At 47.5% G+C, this 15314-nt stretch overlaps 1 protein-coding gene across 1 annotated transcript in view; it reads right to left on the bottom strand.

Annotated features, from left to right (window-relative positions):
• The window catches only part of ACVR2A (activin A receptor type 2A), a 100899-nt gene that overhangs the window by 31214 nt on the left and 54371 nt on the right, over nt 1–15314 (bottom strand). The window contains exon 2 of the mRNA XM_038751126.1: nt 2991–3198. Coding sequence (XP_038607054.1) covers nt 2991–3198 — 208 coding nt within the window. The remainder of the gene's footprint in view (nt 1–2990; nt 3199–15314) is intronic.

Genomic DNA, 15314 nt, shown 5'->3' with positions numbered 1-15314 from the left:
GGGAATTCTACCTTCTTACGGACTTACTTTACAAAATGAGCCATGATCTTTTGATCAGACTAAGCGTTGGGAACTGGAAGGGGCATCAAAGACTCGGGTGAAGAGTGGATACAATTTTCAGATCTCTCATAATAATAATAATAATAATGATGGCATTTATTAAGCACTTACTATGTGCAAAGCACTGTTCTAAGTGCTGGGGAGGTTACACGGTGATCAGGTTGTCCCACGGGGGGCTCACAGTCTTCATCCCCATTTTACAGATGAGGTAACTGGGGCCCAGGGAAGTTAAGTGACTTGCCCAGAGTCACACAGCTGACCAGTGGCAGAGCCGGGATTTGAACCCCTGACCTCTGAATTCAAAGCCCGGGCTCTTTCCACTGAGCCATGCTGCTTCTCTTCTTTCCTGCCCTAATCCTGGAGATTTCGGGATGCTACAACCAGGGATTAAGTTTAGGGAACTAAAAGCTTGCAAATATATGGGATTTTCCTTTCAGGAATTGAGCCGTCTCCCTGGACGGAATTCCAGCAGCGTCCCGAGACGTTGTGCTGTCTCTCTGTTGAGGCCCCATCTAGTCGCCACTGGAAAATGACCGCCTAGGCATGCCGGGAACCAAAGGTAAGGCCCAAACCCCACTGTATCCATCAATTTCAACCTCCTCTCCTGCCAAATGCAAACCGTTCGTCTCCCAAAAAAGCACCGACTACCTTTCTCGGCCCTCCCTTCTCAGGAGAAGCGTGATAGGGCAACATAGCAGCCCCGGGGATGGAGGGAAAAGAGAGAGAATGGGGAGGGAGGCTGTGGGCCTGTTTAATTAATCCATGGGATAAGCAGCCCCTGGTTCGTGACAATTATTATTATTTTTTAATGAAAAGGGAAACTGGCTCACCACAAAAAGTTTCAAAGTGAACAGGTGCCCAGTCGGTGTGTTTCATCTCTACCTTAGATCAGTCTTAGCCTGCTCTCCCTCCTCAGATCTGCCAATCACACTTCCCCCTTCAAAGCCCTACTGAGTGCTCACCTCCTCCAAGAAGCTTTCCCAGACTAAGTCCCCCGTCCCCTCCCCATGGCCCGACTTGCTCCCTTGGCTCTAATCCCCCTCTCCTCACAGCACTTGTGTGTGTGTGTATATATATAAATATATTAATTATACATTAATATAAATAAGTAGAACCATTCATTTTTCATTCAATCGTATTTATTGAGCGCTTACTGTGTGCAGAGCACTGTACTAAGCGCTTGGGAAGTCCAAGTTGGCAACATGTAGAGACGGTCCCTTCCCAACAGTGGGCTCACAGTCTAGAAGGGGGAGACAGAGAACAAAACAAAACGTATTAACAAAATACAATAAGTAGAATAAATATGTACAAGTAACATAAATAGAGTAATAAATCCGTACAAACATATATACATATATACAGGTGCTGTGGGGAAGGGAAGGAGGTAAGGTGGGGGGGATGGAGGAGGGGGAGAGGAAGGAGGGGGCTCAGTGTGGGAAGACCTCCTGGAGGAGGTGAGCTCTCAGTAGGGCTTTGAAGGGAGGAGGAGAGCTAGCTTGGAGGATGTGGGGAGCATTTTTCACTATCGTGCTGCCCATGACGGGCCTTGAGAAGGAAAACCAGAGCCTATTCCGGAAGTCTCAGGAGTGGAAAAAACAGCCGTCTTTGCTGAGGGAAGGATGGAAATACAGGAGAAGAGTCCATCGAGATTTTTATGGCACTTTTGGGCACTCGCTTTCCCCGTGGAACTAGCTAGGTTAATGTTGTATGGCATCAGCATCATCGTTATCAGTATGTATTGAGTGCTTACTGTGGGAAGAGCACTGTACTAGTTAATGCTGTATGGCATCATCTTCATCGTCATCAGTATGTATTGAGTGCTTACCGTGGGCAGAGCACTGTACTAAATGCTTTGGAGAGCACGACGGCTGGTAGACACATTCCCTGCTCACAACGAGCCTACGTTCTAGAATCGGATGTGTAGACAAGCAACTGTCTCAGCCGGTTAAGGCTTGGAGACCGATCTGGGCCCAACCTTAGCTTGGCCCAAGCCTCAGTAGAGCAAAGGGGAGAGGAAACACGATTTCCCGTTAGAGTCTCAGAGGTTTTTGCTATTTCAGCTCATTTCCCATTCCTTTTCCCATTTCTGAATGCAGGCTGTTTGAGGCAACCCAAAGGGGAGAAATGGGTTTTCAAAGCTTCACATTTCTGAATACACTTCTGACTGGCAGGACCTCAGGATCTTGTTGCCAACTGCTAAAGATGAGACCCAGGTCTCTCTCCCTTCCCCTGCTGCCCCAAACTGAGAGGGCTGGGTGAAACCTACTGGGGAGTTCACTAAAGCTCCGTCCCCGCAACCTATAGAGGTCTTGCCCTGGGGTCCAATGCTTGCCAGTAAGCGCCTTGTGGGCAGGGATCACGCCTGCCGACTCTACTGTATTGTCCTCTCCCATGTGCTTAGCACAGGGTTCTGCACACAGTAAGCCCTCAACGAATCCTCATCTGTAAAATGGGGATTAAGACTGTGAGCCCCACGTGGGACAACCTGATCACGCTGTAACCTCCCCAGAGCTTAGAACAGTGCTTTGCACATAGTAAGCGCTTAATAAATGCCATTATTATTATTAATACCACTAACAGATTAAAGACAATTTTTCTCTCCGTTAAAAGTGCCCGACCAACCCCCCCCCGCCAAAAGAAAATCATAGTCACGATACCCTTCGGAGAAGGACTCTGTTCAAAGGGAGAGGGCTGGCTCCCAATAGGCCGATGCACATCACCCTGTCGGATTTTATGACTTAAATACACTTATTACGGAACATTAGACTCTGGCAGCAGTCTCCCAAATGGTGACCCCTAAAGGGGGCAAGAAATTCTCGGAAGAATAATCGATAGGCTAAATGGAAATCCATTTCATCGATCCTTCCCCTATTACAATTAGGCGGTGAAAATCGCCGAGCCATTTTGTAGAAAAATTAAGCTCTGCTTACCTGTCATAGCAGTTGACGTCATCCAGCCAACAACCCTGCTTCACTTTTTCAATTGAACCAGAGATGTTCTTCCAGGTGGCAAAACAGTGTCGCCTTTTATCTTTATCACCGTAGCACGGCTCCAGGCCACTGTGATTGGTTTTATCTTTCTCCCAGTTAGCATTGTAGAAGATGCACTCTTGGGTTTCTGATCTGCCCAGGATGGCACCTAGCAGAGAGGAAACACGATTTCCCATTAGAGTCTCGGAGGTTTTCGCTATTTCGGATCACTTCCCCGTTCCTTTTCCCGTTTCTGAATGAAGGCTGTTTGAGGCAACATTTCACAATCCTGAATACGCTTCTGATCTGCAGTATCTGGACTAAAAAAAAAAAAAACCAAAATAAATTAGGTCCCAAGCTTGAAAAGAAGGGAAAGTCTGAGGCAATCTTCACCCAACAGCTTCCTGCACCAGAGGGCTCAACGTGCCCTGCAAAGTCTGTCACTTGAAGGCCCTGAAATCGATCAATTTAGATTTAGACTGTGAGCCCACTGTTGGGTAGGGACTGTCTCTACGTGTTGCCAATTTGTACTTCCCAAGCGCTTAGTACAGTACTCTGAACACAGTAAGCGCTCAAAAATACAATTGATGATGATGATGATCAATCATAATTATCGAGCACTTACTGTGTGCAGAATGCTATACTAAAGCGCTTGGGACAGTACAACATCAGCGTTGGTAGACACGTTCCCCGCCCACAATGAGCTTACGTTCAGTGGAAAGAGCCCGGGCTTGGGAGCCAGAGGTCACGAGTTCAAATCCTGGCTCTGCCAACTGTCAGCTGTGTGACTTTGGGCAAGTCACTTCACTTCTCTGGGCCTCAGTGACCTCATCTGTCAAATGGGGATTAAAACTGTGAGCCCCCCGTGGGACAAGCTGATCGCCTTGTAACCTCCCCAGCGCTTAGAACAGTGCTTTGCACATAGTAAGCGCTTCATAAATGCCGTCATTATTATTAAAAGGTACACAGACATTAATATACATAAATAAATTCCGGGTATGTACCCTGAGGGGTTTGACGGTGGGGGTGAATAAATGAAGCAAATCCCAAAGCCAGAGTGACGCAGAAGGGGGCTGGGGGATGAGGGCTCAGTCAGAAGTTTACCCACCCTGCATGGGTGGATAAATCCCAGCCTAGACCATATACATATATATATATATATGTGGCCATATACATATATATATATATGTATATACAGGTATATACAGAGAACAAAACCAAACATATTAACAAAATAAAATAAATAGAATAAATAGAATAGATATGTACAAGTAAAATAAATAGAGTAATAAATATGTACACACATATATACAGGTATATACATATATACCTGTATATATGTGTGTACATATTTACTACTCTATTTTACTTGTACATATCTATTCTATTTATTTTATTTTGTTAATATGTTTGGTTTTGTTCTCTGTCTCCCCCTTCTAGACTGTGAGCCCGCTGTTGGGTAGGGACTGTCTCTATATGTTGCCAACTTGTACTTCCCAAGTGCTTAGTACAGTGCTCTGCACACAGTAAGTGCTCAATAAATACAACTGATTGATCGATTGATTGGTCTGCCTTAAAGAGTCCAGTCCCTAGACTGTGAGCCCACTGTTGGGTAGGGACCGTCTCTATATGTTGCCAACTTGTACTTCCCAAGCGCTTAGTACAGTGCTCTGCACACAGCAAGCGCTCAATAAAGACGATTGAATGAAATGAATGCTCCAAGCCGGACCGGACGGAGATGAGCACAGTAGCGGGGCTCTTCATTCGGCCCCGGGTTCTCCAGGCAGAGGCACAAACACAACAGGCCGACGCACTGCCGGGCGCGACAACGCTGCGCCGCCGCCTCCCTGACCGCCCACATCCCAAGATACCAGATTCTCTAAGCCTCAGCCACTTCTTGGGTTCGGGCTGAGAAGGGCAGGGCAACGGCGGTTGGGGCCTCTGGTCCCACAACTCCGGAGAGGAGGCAGCAGACAACCCGGAAGGACATCCCAAACTGGCTGGGGCGTGGAAGGGTTTGTCTGGGAACTGGCTCCATTCCAAAGCCAGAGCCAAACCCAAACCTGCCCAGTGTAGAGGCTCCCCTCACATCCCACTGATTCTTCAAATGTCTGTGTCCCCTAAACCACGGTGGGAGGGGCGTGCGGAGAGGTTGGCATCATCACAGGAATGCAAATCGCTTTTTCTATGGTACTTGTTCAGCGCTTACTATGTGGCAAACCCTGTTCGAAGCGCCGGGGTAGGAATAAGTTAATTAGGCCAGCATGGGGCTCACAGTCTAAGTTGAAGGGAGAACAGGGACTGAGTCCCCGTTCTACAGTTGAGGGAACTGAGGCACAGAAGTCACTTGGCCAAGGTCACACGGCAAGCACCTGGCAGAGTCAGGATTAGAACTCGGGTCCCCTGACTCCCAGGACAGTGCTGCTTCCAGTGGGCCAGGCTGCTTCTCCCAACTTTCAACATAAGCCAGTCCCCTCCAAATCATCCCCTAGGTCACATATCTCCTCCTCCCTCCAATTATCAACTGACTGTGAGCCCACTGTTGGGTAGGGACCGTCTCTATATGCTGCCAACTTGTACTTCCCAAGCGCTTAGTACAGTGCTCTGCACACAGTAAGCGTTCAATAAATTCAATTGAATGAATGAATGAATGAATAGCAAGTGGACTGTAAAATCCCTGGTGATGGGGATCCAGCCTCTAAATTCTACTGCACTGTACTTTTCCAAGTGTTCAGTCCACGGTGAATGCTCAATAAATATGATTATTAATATTATTGAATCTGTTAGCGCTTACTATGTGTCAAGCACTGTTCTAAGCACTGGGGTAGATACAAGGCAATCAGGTTGTCCCATGTGGGGCTCAGTCTTCATCCCCATTTCCCAGAGGAGGTAATGAGGCACAGAGAAGTCAAGTGACTTGCCCAAGATCATAAAGCAGACAAGTGGCGGAGCCAGGATTAGAATCCAAGTCCTCTGATTCCCAAACCCGTACTCTTTCTGCTAAACCACGCAGCTTCCTATAGCCTGATAGCCTATTATTCAATCATATTTAGACTGTGAGCCCACTGTTGGGTAGGGACTGTCTCTATATGTTGCCAATTTGTACTTCCCAAGCGCTTAGTACATTGCTCTGCACATAGTAAGCGCTCAATAAATACGATTGATGATGATGATATTTATTGAGTGCTTATGCTGTGCAGAGCATTGTACTAAGCTCTTGGGCATCTACACTCCCAACTCTCCTTCCTCTTATCTGTAAGTTATTTTAGTGCAGGTCTCTCCCCACACCACATCAGCTAGATTATGAACTCCTTGAGAGCAGGGATCTTGTCTCCTAACTCTCTTCTACTCTCCCAACCATCTGATACAGTGCTCTTTACAAGAAGGTGAAAAATAAATACTTGTTGAAGAAAAGCACCAAGAAAAAAAAGAAAAGGAAAGAGAAGGACCGTGGCTTAGTGGAAAGAGCCAGTGCTCGGGAGTCAGAGGTCATGGGTTCTAATTCCACCTCTGCCACTGATCAGCTGTGTGACTTTGGGCAAGTCACTTGACTTCTCGGTGCCTCAGTTCCCTCATCTGTAAAATGGGGAATAATAATAATAATAATGATGATGGCATTTGTTAAGCACTTATGTGCAAAGCACTGTTCTAAGCGCTGGGGGGGATTACAAGGTGATCAGTTTGTCCCACAGGGGGCTCACAGTCTTAATCCCCATTTTACAGATGAGGAAACTGAGGCTCAGAGAAGTTAAGTGACTTGCCCAAGGTCACACAGCAGACGTGTGGGGGAGCCGGGATTCGAACCCATGACCTCTGACTCCAAAGCCCGGGCTCTTTCCACTGAGCCACGCTGCTTCTCTATAAGCAGCTTCTCTATAAGAATAAGACTGTGAGCCCCACGTGGGACAACCTGATTCCCCTGTATCCCCCCCAGTGTTTAGAAAACAGTGCTCAGCACATAGTAAGCGCTTAACAAATGCCATTATTATTATCTAGTACCGTGCTCTGCACACAGTCGGTGCTCAATAAATTCCACCGATGGATTGATGGAAGAAGTTGAATCTGGAAAGCTGGACAAGGTAAGTTGCATTTTCAGACCTTCCCTCGCTAATGAGATACAGTAAAATCTCATTGATCTGGACACCAATAATCAAGAATTTGTGATAATTTAACCCCTCTCTCCTCTTTCCCCTGCCCTCTCTAGGATCAAGACAAGGAAGTGTTTCATCTCCACTGTGGTTAACAAAGCCTCCATTAAGCTTCAAGCGGTGAGAGATTTGCAAGGAGGGAGGGCGGAGCAGAGGGGAAAAGACCCATTTCCTGCTCTCCAGTTGTTCCAAGCAGATTTAAAGATCAGGAAAAGACAGCAGACCAGTGGAGACATTGGAAAGCTAAGGTTTTCCAAAGCTCAAAGGCTTTGCTCCTTTAGACAGGGCTTTCCTCCCTCTGTCCCTCTGAGTTACTGAGGCCCGACTGCATTTTCCTGTTCTGGGCAGATCCCGGTTTAGAGGCCACAGGGTCACCTCCCCATGACCTGGACCCAACCCCACTTTTGGTAGGGGGTCTGTGCTTCCTTCCAATGCAGCCTCAGGGTCCGAAGAGGGGTGCAGTGGTAACCACAGGGTACTAAGTGCATTCTGCTCTTCATTGGAGCAAGGCAGTTTGCATGTTCAAAGTCTCCATCCATAATAATAATAATGGCATTTATTAAGTGCTTACTATGTGCAAAGCACTGTTCGAGCGCTGGGGAGGCTACAGGGTGATCAGGTTGCCCCACGGGGGGCTCACAGTCTTTTTATTTTGTTAATATGTTTTATTTTATTTTGTTAATACGTTTTGTTTTGTTCTCTGTCTCCCCCTTCTAGACTGTGAGCCCACTGTTGGGTAGGGGCCGTCTCTATATGTTGCCAACTTGGACTTCCCAAGCGCTTAGTACAGTGCTCTGCACACAGTAAGCACTCAATACAATTGATTGATTGATCCCCATTTTCCCAAGCCCAACTTGTACTTCCCAAGCGCTTAGTACAGTGCTCTGCACACAGTAAGCGCTCAATAAATACGATTGATTGATTGATTTTACAAATGAGGTAACTGAGGCCCAGAGAAGTGAAGCGACTTGCCCAAAGGCACACAGCTGGGATCTGAACCCATGACCTCTGACTCCAAAGCCCGGGCTCTTTCCACTGAGTCACGCCATAAGATGGGTGGGCTGTGTTTTGAGTCACCTGTGCACAGGACACGGATTAATACAATTCAGTTTGGACGGCGGGCAGCTCACGGCGCAACTTGGTTCTTTCGCTTAGCAATACCCGCCCAGCCACCATCCAATCGAGCTGTTTTCTAGCTGGACTAGTCCAGAATGCCCACTGCCTGTGAACTTCACTTCCACGAAGTAGCTCGTTGAGGTAGGAGAAGCTGGGAGAAACAGCGTGGGCTGGAGGAAAGACCTGGATCCTAATCCCAGCTCTGCCACTTGGCCGTGCGACCTTCGGCAAGTCACTCCTCTGGGCCTCGACTCCCTCCCTCTGTAAAATGGGGGTGAAGACCGTGAGCCCCATGTGGGACACGGGCCGCGTCCAACCCCATTAGCTTGTTTCTACTCCCGTGCTTAGGACAGGGGCAGAAGCAGCGATCGTTGGGACACGTGAGCACGGGCGCAAAATGACAGATGTTGAAAAAAGCGCTTCTCTCCCGATAACATCCCGATGAAAGCTGAGCTACTGCTTCTCCCACAGAAAGGAGGCAATAGCCTTCGAAGGCCCTTCTGTACTTGTACTTCCCAAGCGCTTAGTACAGTGCTCTGCACACAGTAAGCGCTCAATAAATACGATTGATTGATTGATTGATTCTGACACAGAAACAGAGAAAAAGATAACCCGGCAAGGGGAATTACACTGGCCACTCCGCCGGCTCAGTTGAAGCAAAGGGTTTTTCAACGGCAGATCCCAAAGGCCTTGATTAGTTTCATCACTCCTCAGAGGAACAAGCCGGATAGCGAACGGACCGGCCAAAGCCGATCGGGGGACGGAGAGAGGCTTCCTTACGAGGGGAGGGTTGAAAGAAACAATTAAGACTAAGACAGGGAGAGGAAAATTGTGAGGGATCGTGGCGGAAGACCACAAAACTCTGGAAGGGGTGAAAATGGGATTGCTCCTCACCAAAACCCGCTACAATCAATCGTATTTATTGATACAACTGAAACCCCAAGATACTGAAACCACGGAGCACCTGTATATATGTTTGTACAGATTTATTACTCTATTTATTTTACTTGTACATATTTACTATTCTATTTATTTTGTTAATGATGTGCACCTAGCTTTACTTCTATTTATTCTGACAACTTGACACCTGTCCTTGTTTTGTTTTGTTGTCCGTCTCCCCCTTCGAGACTGTGAGCCCGTTGTCGGGTAGGGACCGTCTATGTCGCCAACTTGTACTTCCCAAGCGCTTAGTACAGTGCTCTGCACACCGTAAGTGCTCAATAAATACGACTGAATGAGTGAAAGAATTTATTGATTGCTTACCGTGTGGAGAGCACTGTACTAAGCACTTGGGAGAGGACTGTCACAAGTTTACAGACTGGGGGGAGGTACACCCATTTAAGCCTGAAGTCCGTGGATGCAAAACAAAAGGAAACTCTTCTTCAAACAGCAGGTAGGACTGGAGGGGCTACTGAGAAGGGAGGAGAGAAAAGAAGGGGGAGGAAGAGGAGAGGCAAAGAGCCAAGATAATCCATAACACCGGATAGGCAGTTCCTGAATGAGAGAGTTGGCTGGATTTAGCTCCAGTGCTTCGCTGGAGAATGAGCGGGCTAAAGCCCTGAAGACCATGCGATATTTTCTGAGCAGATCACGTTCTCACCCGCCTCGGCCCCACAACCATTCGTTTTTAGCCTCAGTCCTGGTATTTGACTCTAATTATGGGCGAGAGGAATACTTAATCCCCTGGATCAGGCTCCCACGCCCGTTCCGCAGAGTGATAAAGGGTTCCAAGGTCTCCTTCCGACTGACAGCCAACACTAGAAACCCGCTGACCCCCACCTCGAGGTGGTAGTATAAATCTGTGGTGGAAATGAGCCACAGAGCCAGGCTTAACCTGCCTTCGGGCTGCCCACCGAAAGGAGCCAGATGGACCGGAGATAAGCCGCAGGGCACGGAAAGAGGACGTTTCTTGAAGAGAACCCCATTTTCAGCCCAAATCTTGCCGGGCAAGCCAAAGTTGGGTGGCGAGCTACCAGTTTCGGATTCCAGGTGACTGGATTTGGGTGAGGGTGGGCAGGGGTCACAACTGTAACCTTAGCAGCAAATGAGGAACTGGGAGATGAATGAGCAGAGTCTTCGGAGAGTAGAAGTTCGCCTGCTCTCCCTGGCGGTTTGAGGTTCCGGATGAAACAGGACTAAGAGGGAAGCGATAGACTCGCTCTTTTCTCCCGGCCCATCATCACCGCGGCACCCCATTACCCCTGATCCCCAAGAAGCAGGCCCACCCATTTCTGGATTTATCAGAGACAGAGAAAAAAAAAACACAGTGAGGACGCTTCAAGAGCCACTTATTGGCTCAGTGGAAAGAGCCCGGGCTTGGGAGTCAGAGGTCATGGGTTCTAATCCCGGCTCCCCCACGTGTCTGCTGTGTGACCTCAGCAAGTCCACTTCACTCCTCTGAGCCTCAGTTCCCCTCAATCTGTAAAATGAGGGATTAAGCCTGTGAGCCCCACGTGGGACAACCTGATCACCTTGTAACCTCCTCAGCGCTTAGAACAGTGCTTCGCACGTAGTAAGCGCTTAACAAATGCCATCATTATTATTATTATCTGCTGGGTGACCTTGGGCAAGTCACATCACTTCTGCTACCTCAGCTGCAAAACGGGGATTGAGACTGTGAGCTTCTATCCACCCCGGACACTTAGTACAGTGCCTGGCACATAGTAAGCACTTAAATACCACCTGACAAAACACAAATCTGGCAAATTCCTCTTCTCTCCAGGTAGGGTGAGGGTGGGATGTATGGGATGGAGGATCAGCGGAAGGGGAAGGAGGAAAGGACAAATATCATCCGGTGGCCTTGCCATAGCGATGGTGTTTTTTGGACTGTTAGCCCCCCATATGACAACCTGATCACCTTGTAACCTCCCCAGCGCTTAGAACATAGTACACGCTTAACAAATGCCATTATTATTATTGTTATTATTATTATTATTATTATTATTATTATTATGCCACGCTGCTTCTACGGAGATGAGTTGTCTGAGGAGACGACGCCTCGGTGAGGTGCGCTTTCTGGGATTTGTCTGCAAAGAGAACTGCATCAAATCCCGGTGAAATGAATACCTACAAGTTGATTCATGTGCCTGCTAGATTGACTAATCTAGGTCTTCCTAGCGGAGGTTAATTAGATTCCTTTTTTTGCTAGCCGCCACCTTCCCACTCAGAATTAATGGGATGAAAAGTAGCATCCAAAATGAAAATCAAAAAGGAAATGAAAAACAGAGTAACTACGCAGTGAGGGCTGAATCTTCGCGCCGATCAAGACGCCAAGTGAGGGCACTTACATGGCAGTTCTTGGTAAATCCGAGAACGAGCGGATCGCAAATCGCTGCTACGCTAAGACGGTCACCGGGTTTCGGGAATCTTGCTGCGTTCCCTCTCTAGGATCGGGATATTTGTAGCAGACAATGCTCTTCTGATGACCCAGGGAGATCCCCTGGCTTGTGAGCTCGTTGTGGGCAGGAACATTTCTGCCAATTTTGTCCTCTCCCGACTGCTTTAGTGCTCCGCATACAGTAAGCGCTCAATAAATACCACCGTTGCTGATGATGAGACAGAGATCTCTGCCATGTCTCAGTTCAGGGGTAAGTACCAGAAGCTAGGCGGGCTGCAAGCGAATGTTTGGTCCGTGACGACTGCGGAAGAGTCAGCCGTGCCCGGTGGCTAGGTGGGCAGAGTCGGCAAATCGAAAATAAACATATAGACTTTGACTTTTGGTTAAAAAGCGCATGGTACTTTCTAAACCACAAACCCCAGAAAACAGTTAAGCAATGTAGAGAAGCGGCATGGCTCATGGAAAGAGTCCAGGCGAGCCCACTGTTGGGTAGGGACTGTCTCTATATGTTGCCAACTTGTACTTCCCAAGCGCTTAGTACAGTGCTCTGCACACAGTAAGCGCTCAATAAATACGATCGATTGATTTAGAGTTAGAGGTCATGGGTTCGAATCCCAGCTCCGCCCCAAATTGTCAGCTGTGTGACTTTGGGCAAGTCACACCTTCTCCCGTGCCTCAGTTTCCTCATCCTGTAAATGGGGATGAAGACTGTGAGCCCCCACGTGGGACAAACCTGGATCACCTTCGGTATTCCCCCCCCACCGCCAGCGCTTAGAACAGTGCTCTGCACATAGTAAGCGCTTAATAAATGCCCATTATATTATTATTACTGAGCAAAAATGAGCTTGGAAAAGAGGGCTAGGGAGATTTGTCCTTCCCAAGTGCTTAGTACAGTGCTCTGCACACAGTAAGCGCTCAATAGATATGACAATGAATGAATGGAAGGAATGAGGCGTATTACACTCAATCGTGTTCACTGAGTGCTTTCTGTGTGCAGAGCCCTGTACTAAGCACTTGGGAGAATACTTTATAATAACATAAAAGACACATTCCCTGCCCACAGCGAGCTTACAGTCTACTGGATGAGCTTCCAGTCTCTTTCTCCCAAGAATCCACGACAGCGCTCGGCACCCGGAAAGAGCCTGATAAATACCACTGATCCGTTGGTCCCGGAGGGGAATGAGGTGGGAGACGGAGGTCGTACGCACGACAGGCGTAGCGGGCCCCCAAACGGCCCCGGATCCTCCGGCCTCCGACCTTCCCTCTACCTACCTGAGGAAACGCTCGGCGGCCCCTTCCCCCTTTACCACGTCGACGGGCAGGAACCCGAGCATCCCTAACGTGCAACCGCAGGGGCGTGGGCTGGGTCAGGCTTGCCATTCAGTATGCTGAATCAATCGATTCTATTTATTGAGCGCTTACTGTGTGCAGAGCACTGTATTAAGGCACTTGACAGCTCTCTCCCTCCGTGGGTCTGGTCTGATGCTGGACAGATGTCCTCTAGAAAACACTTGAAGACTTGTGGGGTTCCCCCAGGCAGGTTTGGTTTTGGCAAGAGAGAAGGACCGTTTCTCTCTGGCACGGGGCCCGGGGAGGGAGCCGGCCCGCGGTCCCCTGGACTCCCACCAGCAGTGATGTCTGCCCTGGATCCCTGGCGGGCCAGGGAGTGGTGAGCTCAAGTTTATTTAAACAAAACAAACAAAGAACCCAGAGTCCTGCGAAGCTCGGCTAAAAGCCCCCAGCTCTGTCAACCGTGAATATGAGCTTTTTAAAACTATGCGCTTTTTGTTACTTCCAAACAATCGGTTTAAAACTCATATACACAAACAGCTTCAGGCTCCTTCTCCCAGAAAATGTTATCCCCGAACACACACCATTTAGGTCCATGAGGCCTGACAATTACTTATTGGAAAAAAAACAAACTCTTTCATCTAAGCACAGTAACCCAAATAACACACAAACCGTACACATTCAAACAGCTCCATGGGCCCCCCCCGTCACACTGGCTTTGGTGGGGGGAATGGTGGCAGGGACACACACACACATGGAGAAGAGCACAACAGGGGAAAAACTGGGGTCACAGGTAACGTGCTTCACCAGTTTCAGCATCACCACACAGGTATAAGATCGTTACGGGCCAGGAATGTGTCTTCTAATTCCGTTATATTGTACTCTCCCAAGCGATTAGTACAGTGCTCTGCACAGAGAAAGCACTCAAAAATACCACTGATTGATTGCTAGAGTGGCCAATGTTGCCAGGCAGAGACCCATCTTGCATGCTGCCTCAAGACAAATGGGATTAAATTCACTGCCCCAATTTCTGGAGGTTACAGAAACAATATAGTGAGATTTCCCCATATCTGGAGCTGGTATAAACACACGCAAAGGCATTCGGCAAATCTGCTCATTGGAACTTCACTTCTGCTTATGTCCACTAATTACACTGTACCCTACTTTCCCAACAGTAACTATTTGCTCTGCCCATAGTAAATGCTCAATAAATACCATTGACTGATTGGGTCCTGTCAATGACTCCTTTCCCTGAACTGAAAATCTAGTTTTTATAAACATAAGGACTTCAAATATTGGAAAGATTAGACTTTGGCCTCCTTTCCTGAAATCAGATCTTTCCTGGTTGAGATAATTAGTCTAGTAGGCCCTGAATTCGGAAACGATTCCTCGGCAAGAATCGACTGTTGATACCGCTTTCTTTCCCGAACCTTCCTTTCGCATTCACAGGGAAAGACTTGTTGAAAATTCTTAAAAATAAAGAGTTGACATGTTCAGAGGAAATAATTACAAAGAACTCATTGGCACACAGAAACATGAGAAAACACTCATTTTTTTTTTAAAAAAAAAAAAGCTAATGCTGCCTGTTAGAAAAACTCAACAATAAGAAATTCAAAGAGGGCTGAGAAAAAAAGAATAAAACACTCATAGCTAAAATCCTTATTTCGATCAAGTTTCCCCTCGTCTTCCATGGGACATGCCTGATCTAAGATGCCATCTTGAAAGGTAACTGCTCTCCAAACTCCACAGTGAGCACTCACATTTACTGTGGTGGGGAGTAATTTACAGAAATTCATTCATTCATTCAATTGTATTTATTGAGCGCTTACTGTGTGCAGAGCACTGTACTAAGCGCTCCGGAAGTACAAGTTGGCAACAACTTGAAACTTGAAACAATTTGAAATCTCACTGGAAAGTGGAACAAACCAAAATAACAGCTCACACCTTCTAAAAGAGCTATTCCTTTACAGGGCAAACTAGAAGATTAAAAGAGATACTCTACACTAAAACAGTAAACCTCCCTCTAAACAGGAAGTTCATGGTAGACAGAGATCATCTACAGTGTGGCCTAGTAATAATATAATAATAATAATGGCATTATTAAGTGCTTACTATGTGCAAAGCCACTGTTCTAAGCGCTGGGGAGGATACAAGGCAATCAAGTTGTCCCACGTAGGGCTCACAGTCTTCATCCCCATTTTACAGATGAGGTAACTGAGGCACAGAGAAGTGAAGTGACTTGCCCAAAGTCACACAGCTGACAACTGGCGGAGGTAGAGCATGCGTTTGGGAGTCAAAAGGGCCCTGGGTTCTAATCCTGGCTCTGTCTCCTGTCTACTGTGTGACCTTGGGCAGGTCACTTCACTCCTCTGGGCCTCAGTTCCTCATCTGTAA

The sequence above is a fragment of the Tachyglossus aculeatus genome, chromosome 9, assembly GCF_015852505.1.
Source record: "Tachyglossus aculeatus isolate mTacAcu1 chromosome 9, mTacAcu1.pri, whole genome shotgun sequence".
In the NCBI taxonomy this organism is placed as follows: Eukaryota; Metazoa; Chordata; class Mammalia; order Monotremata; family Tachyglossidae; genus Tachyglossus; species Tachyglossus aculeatus.
Note: the sequence above shows the minus strand (reverse complement) of the source record. Positions and strands in the feature narration are given on the sequence as shown.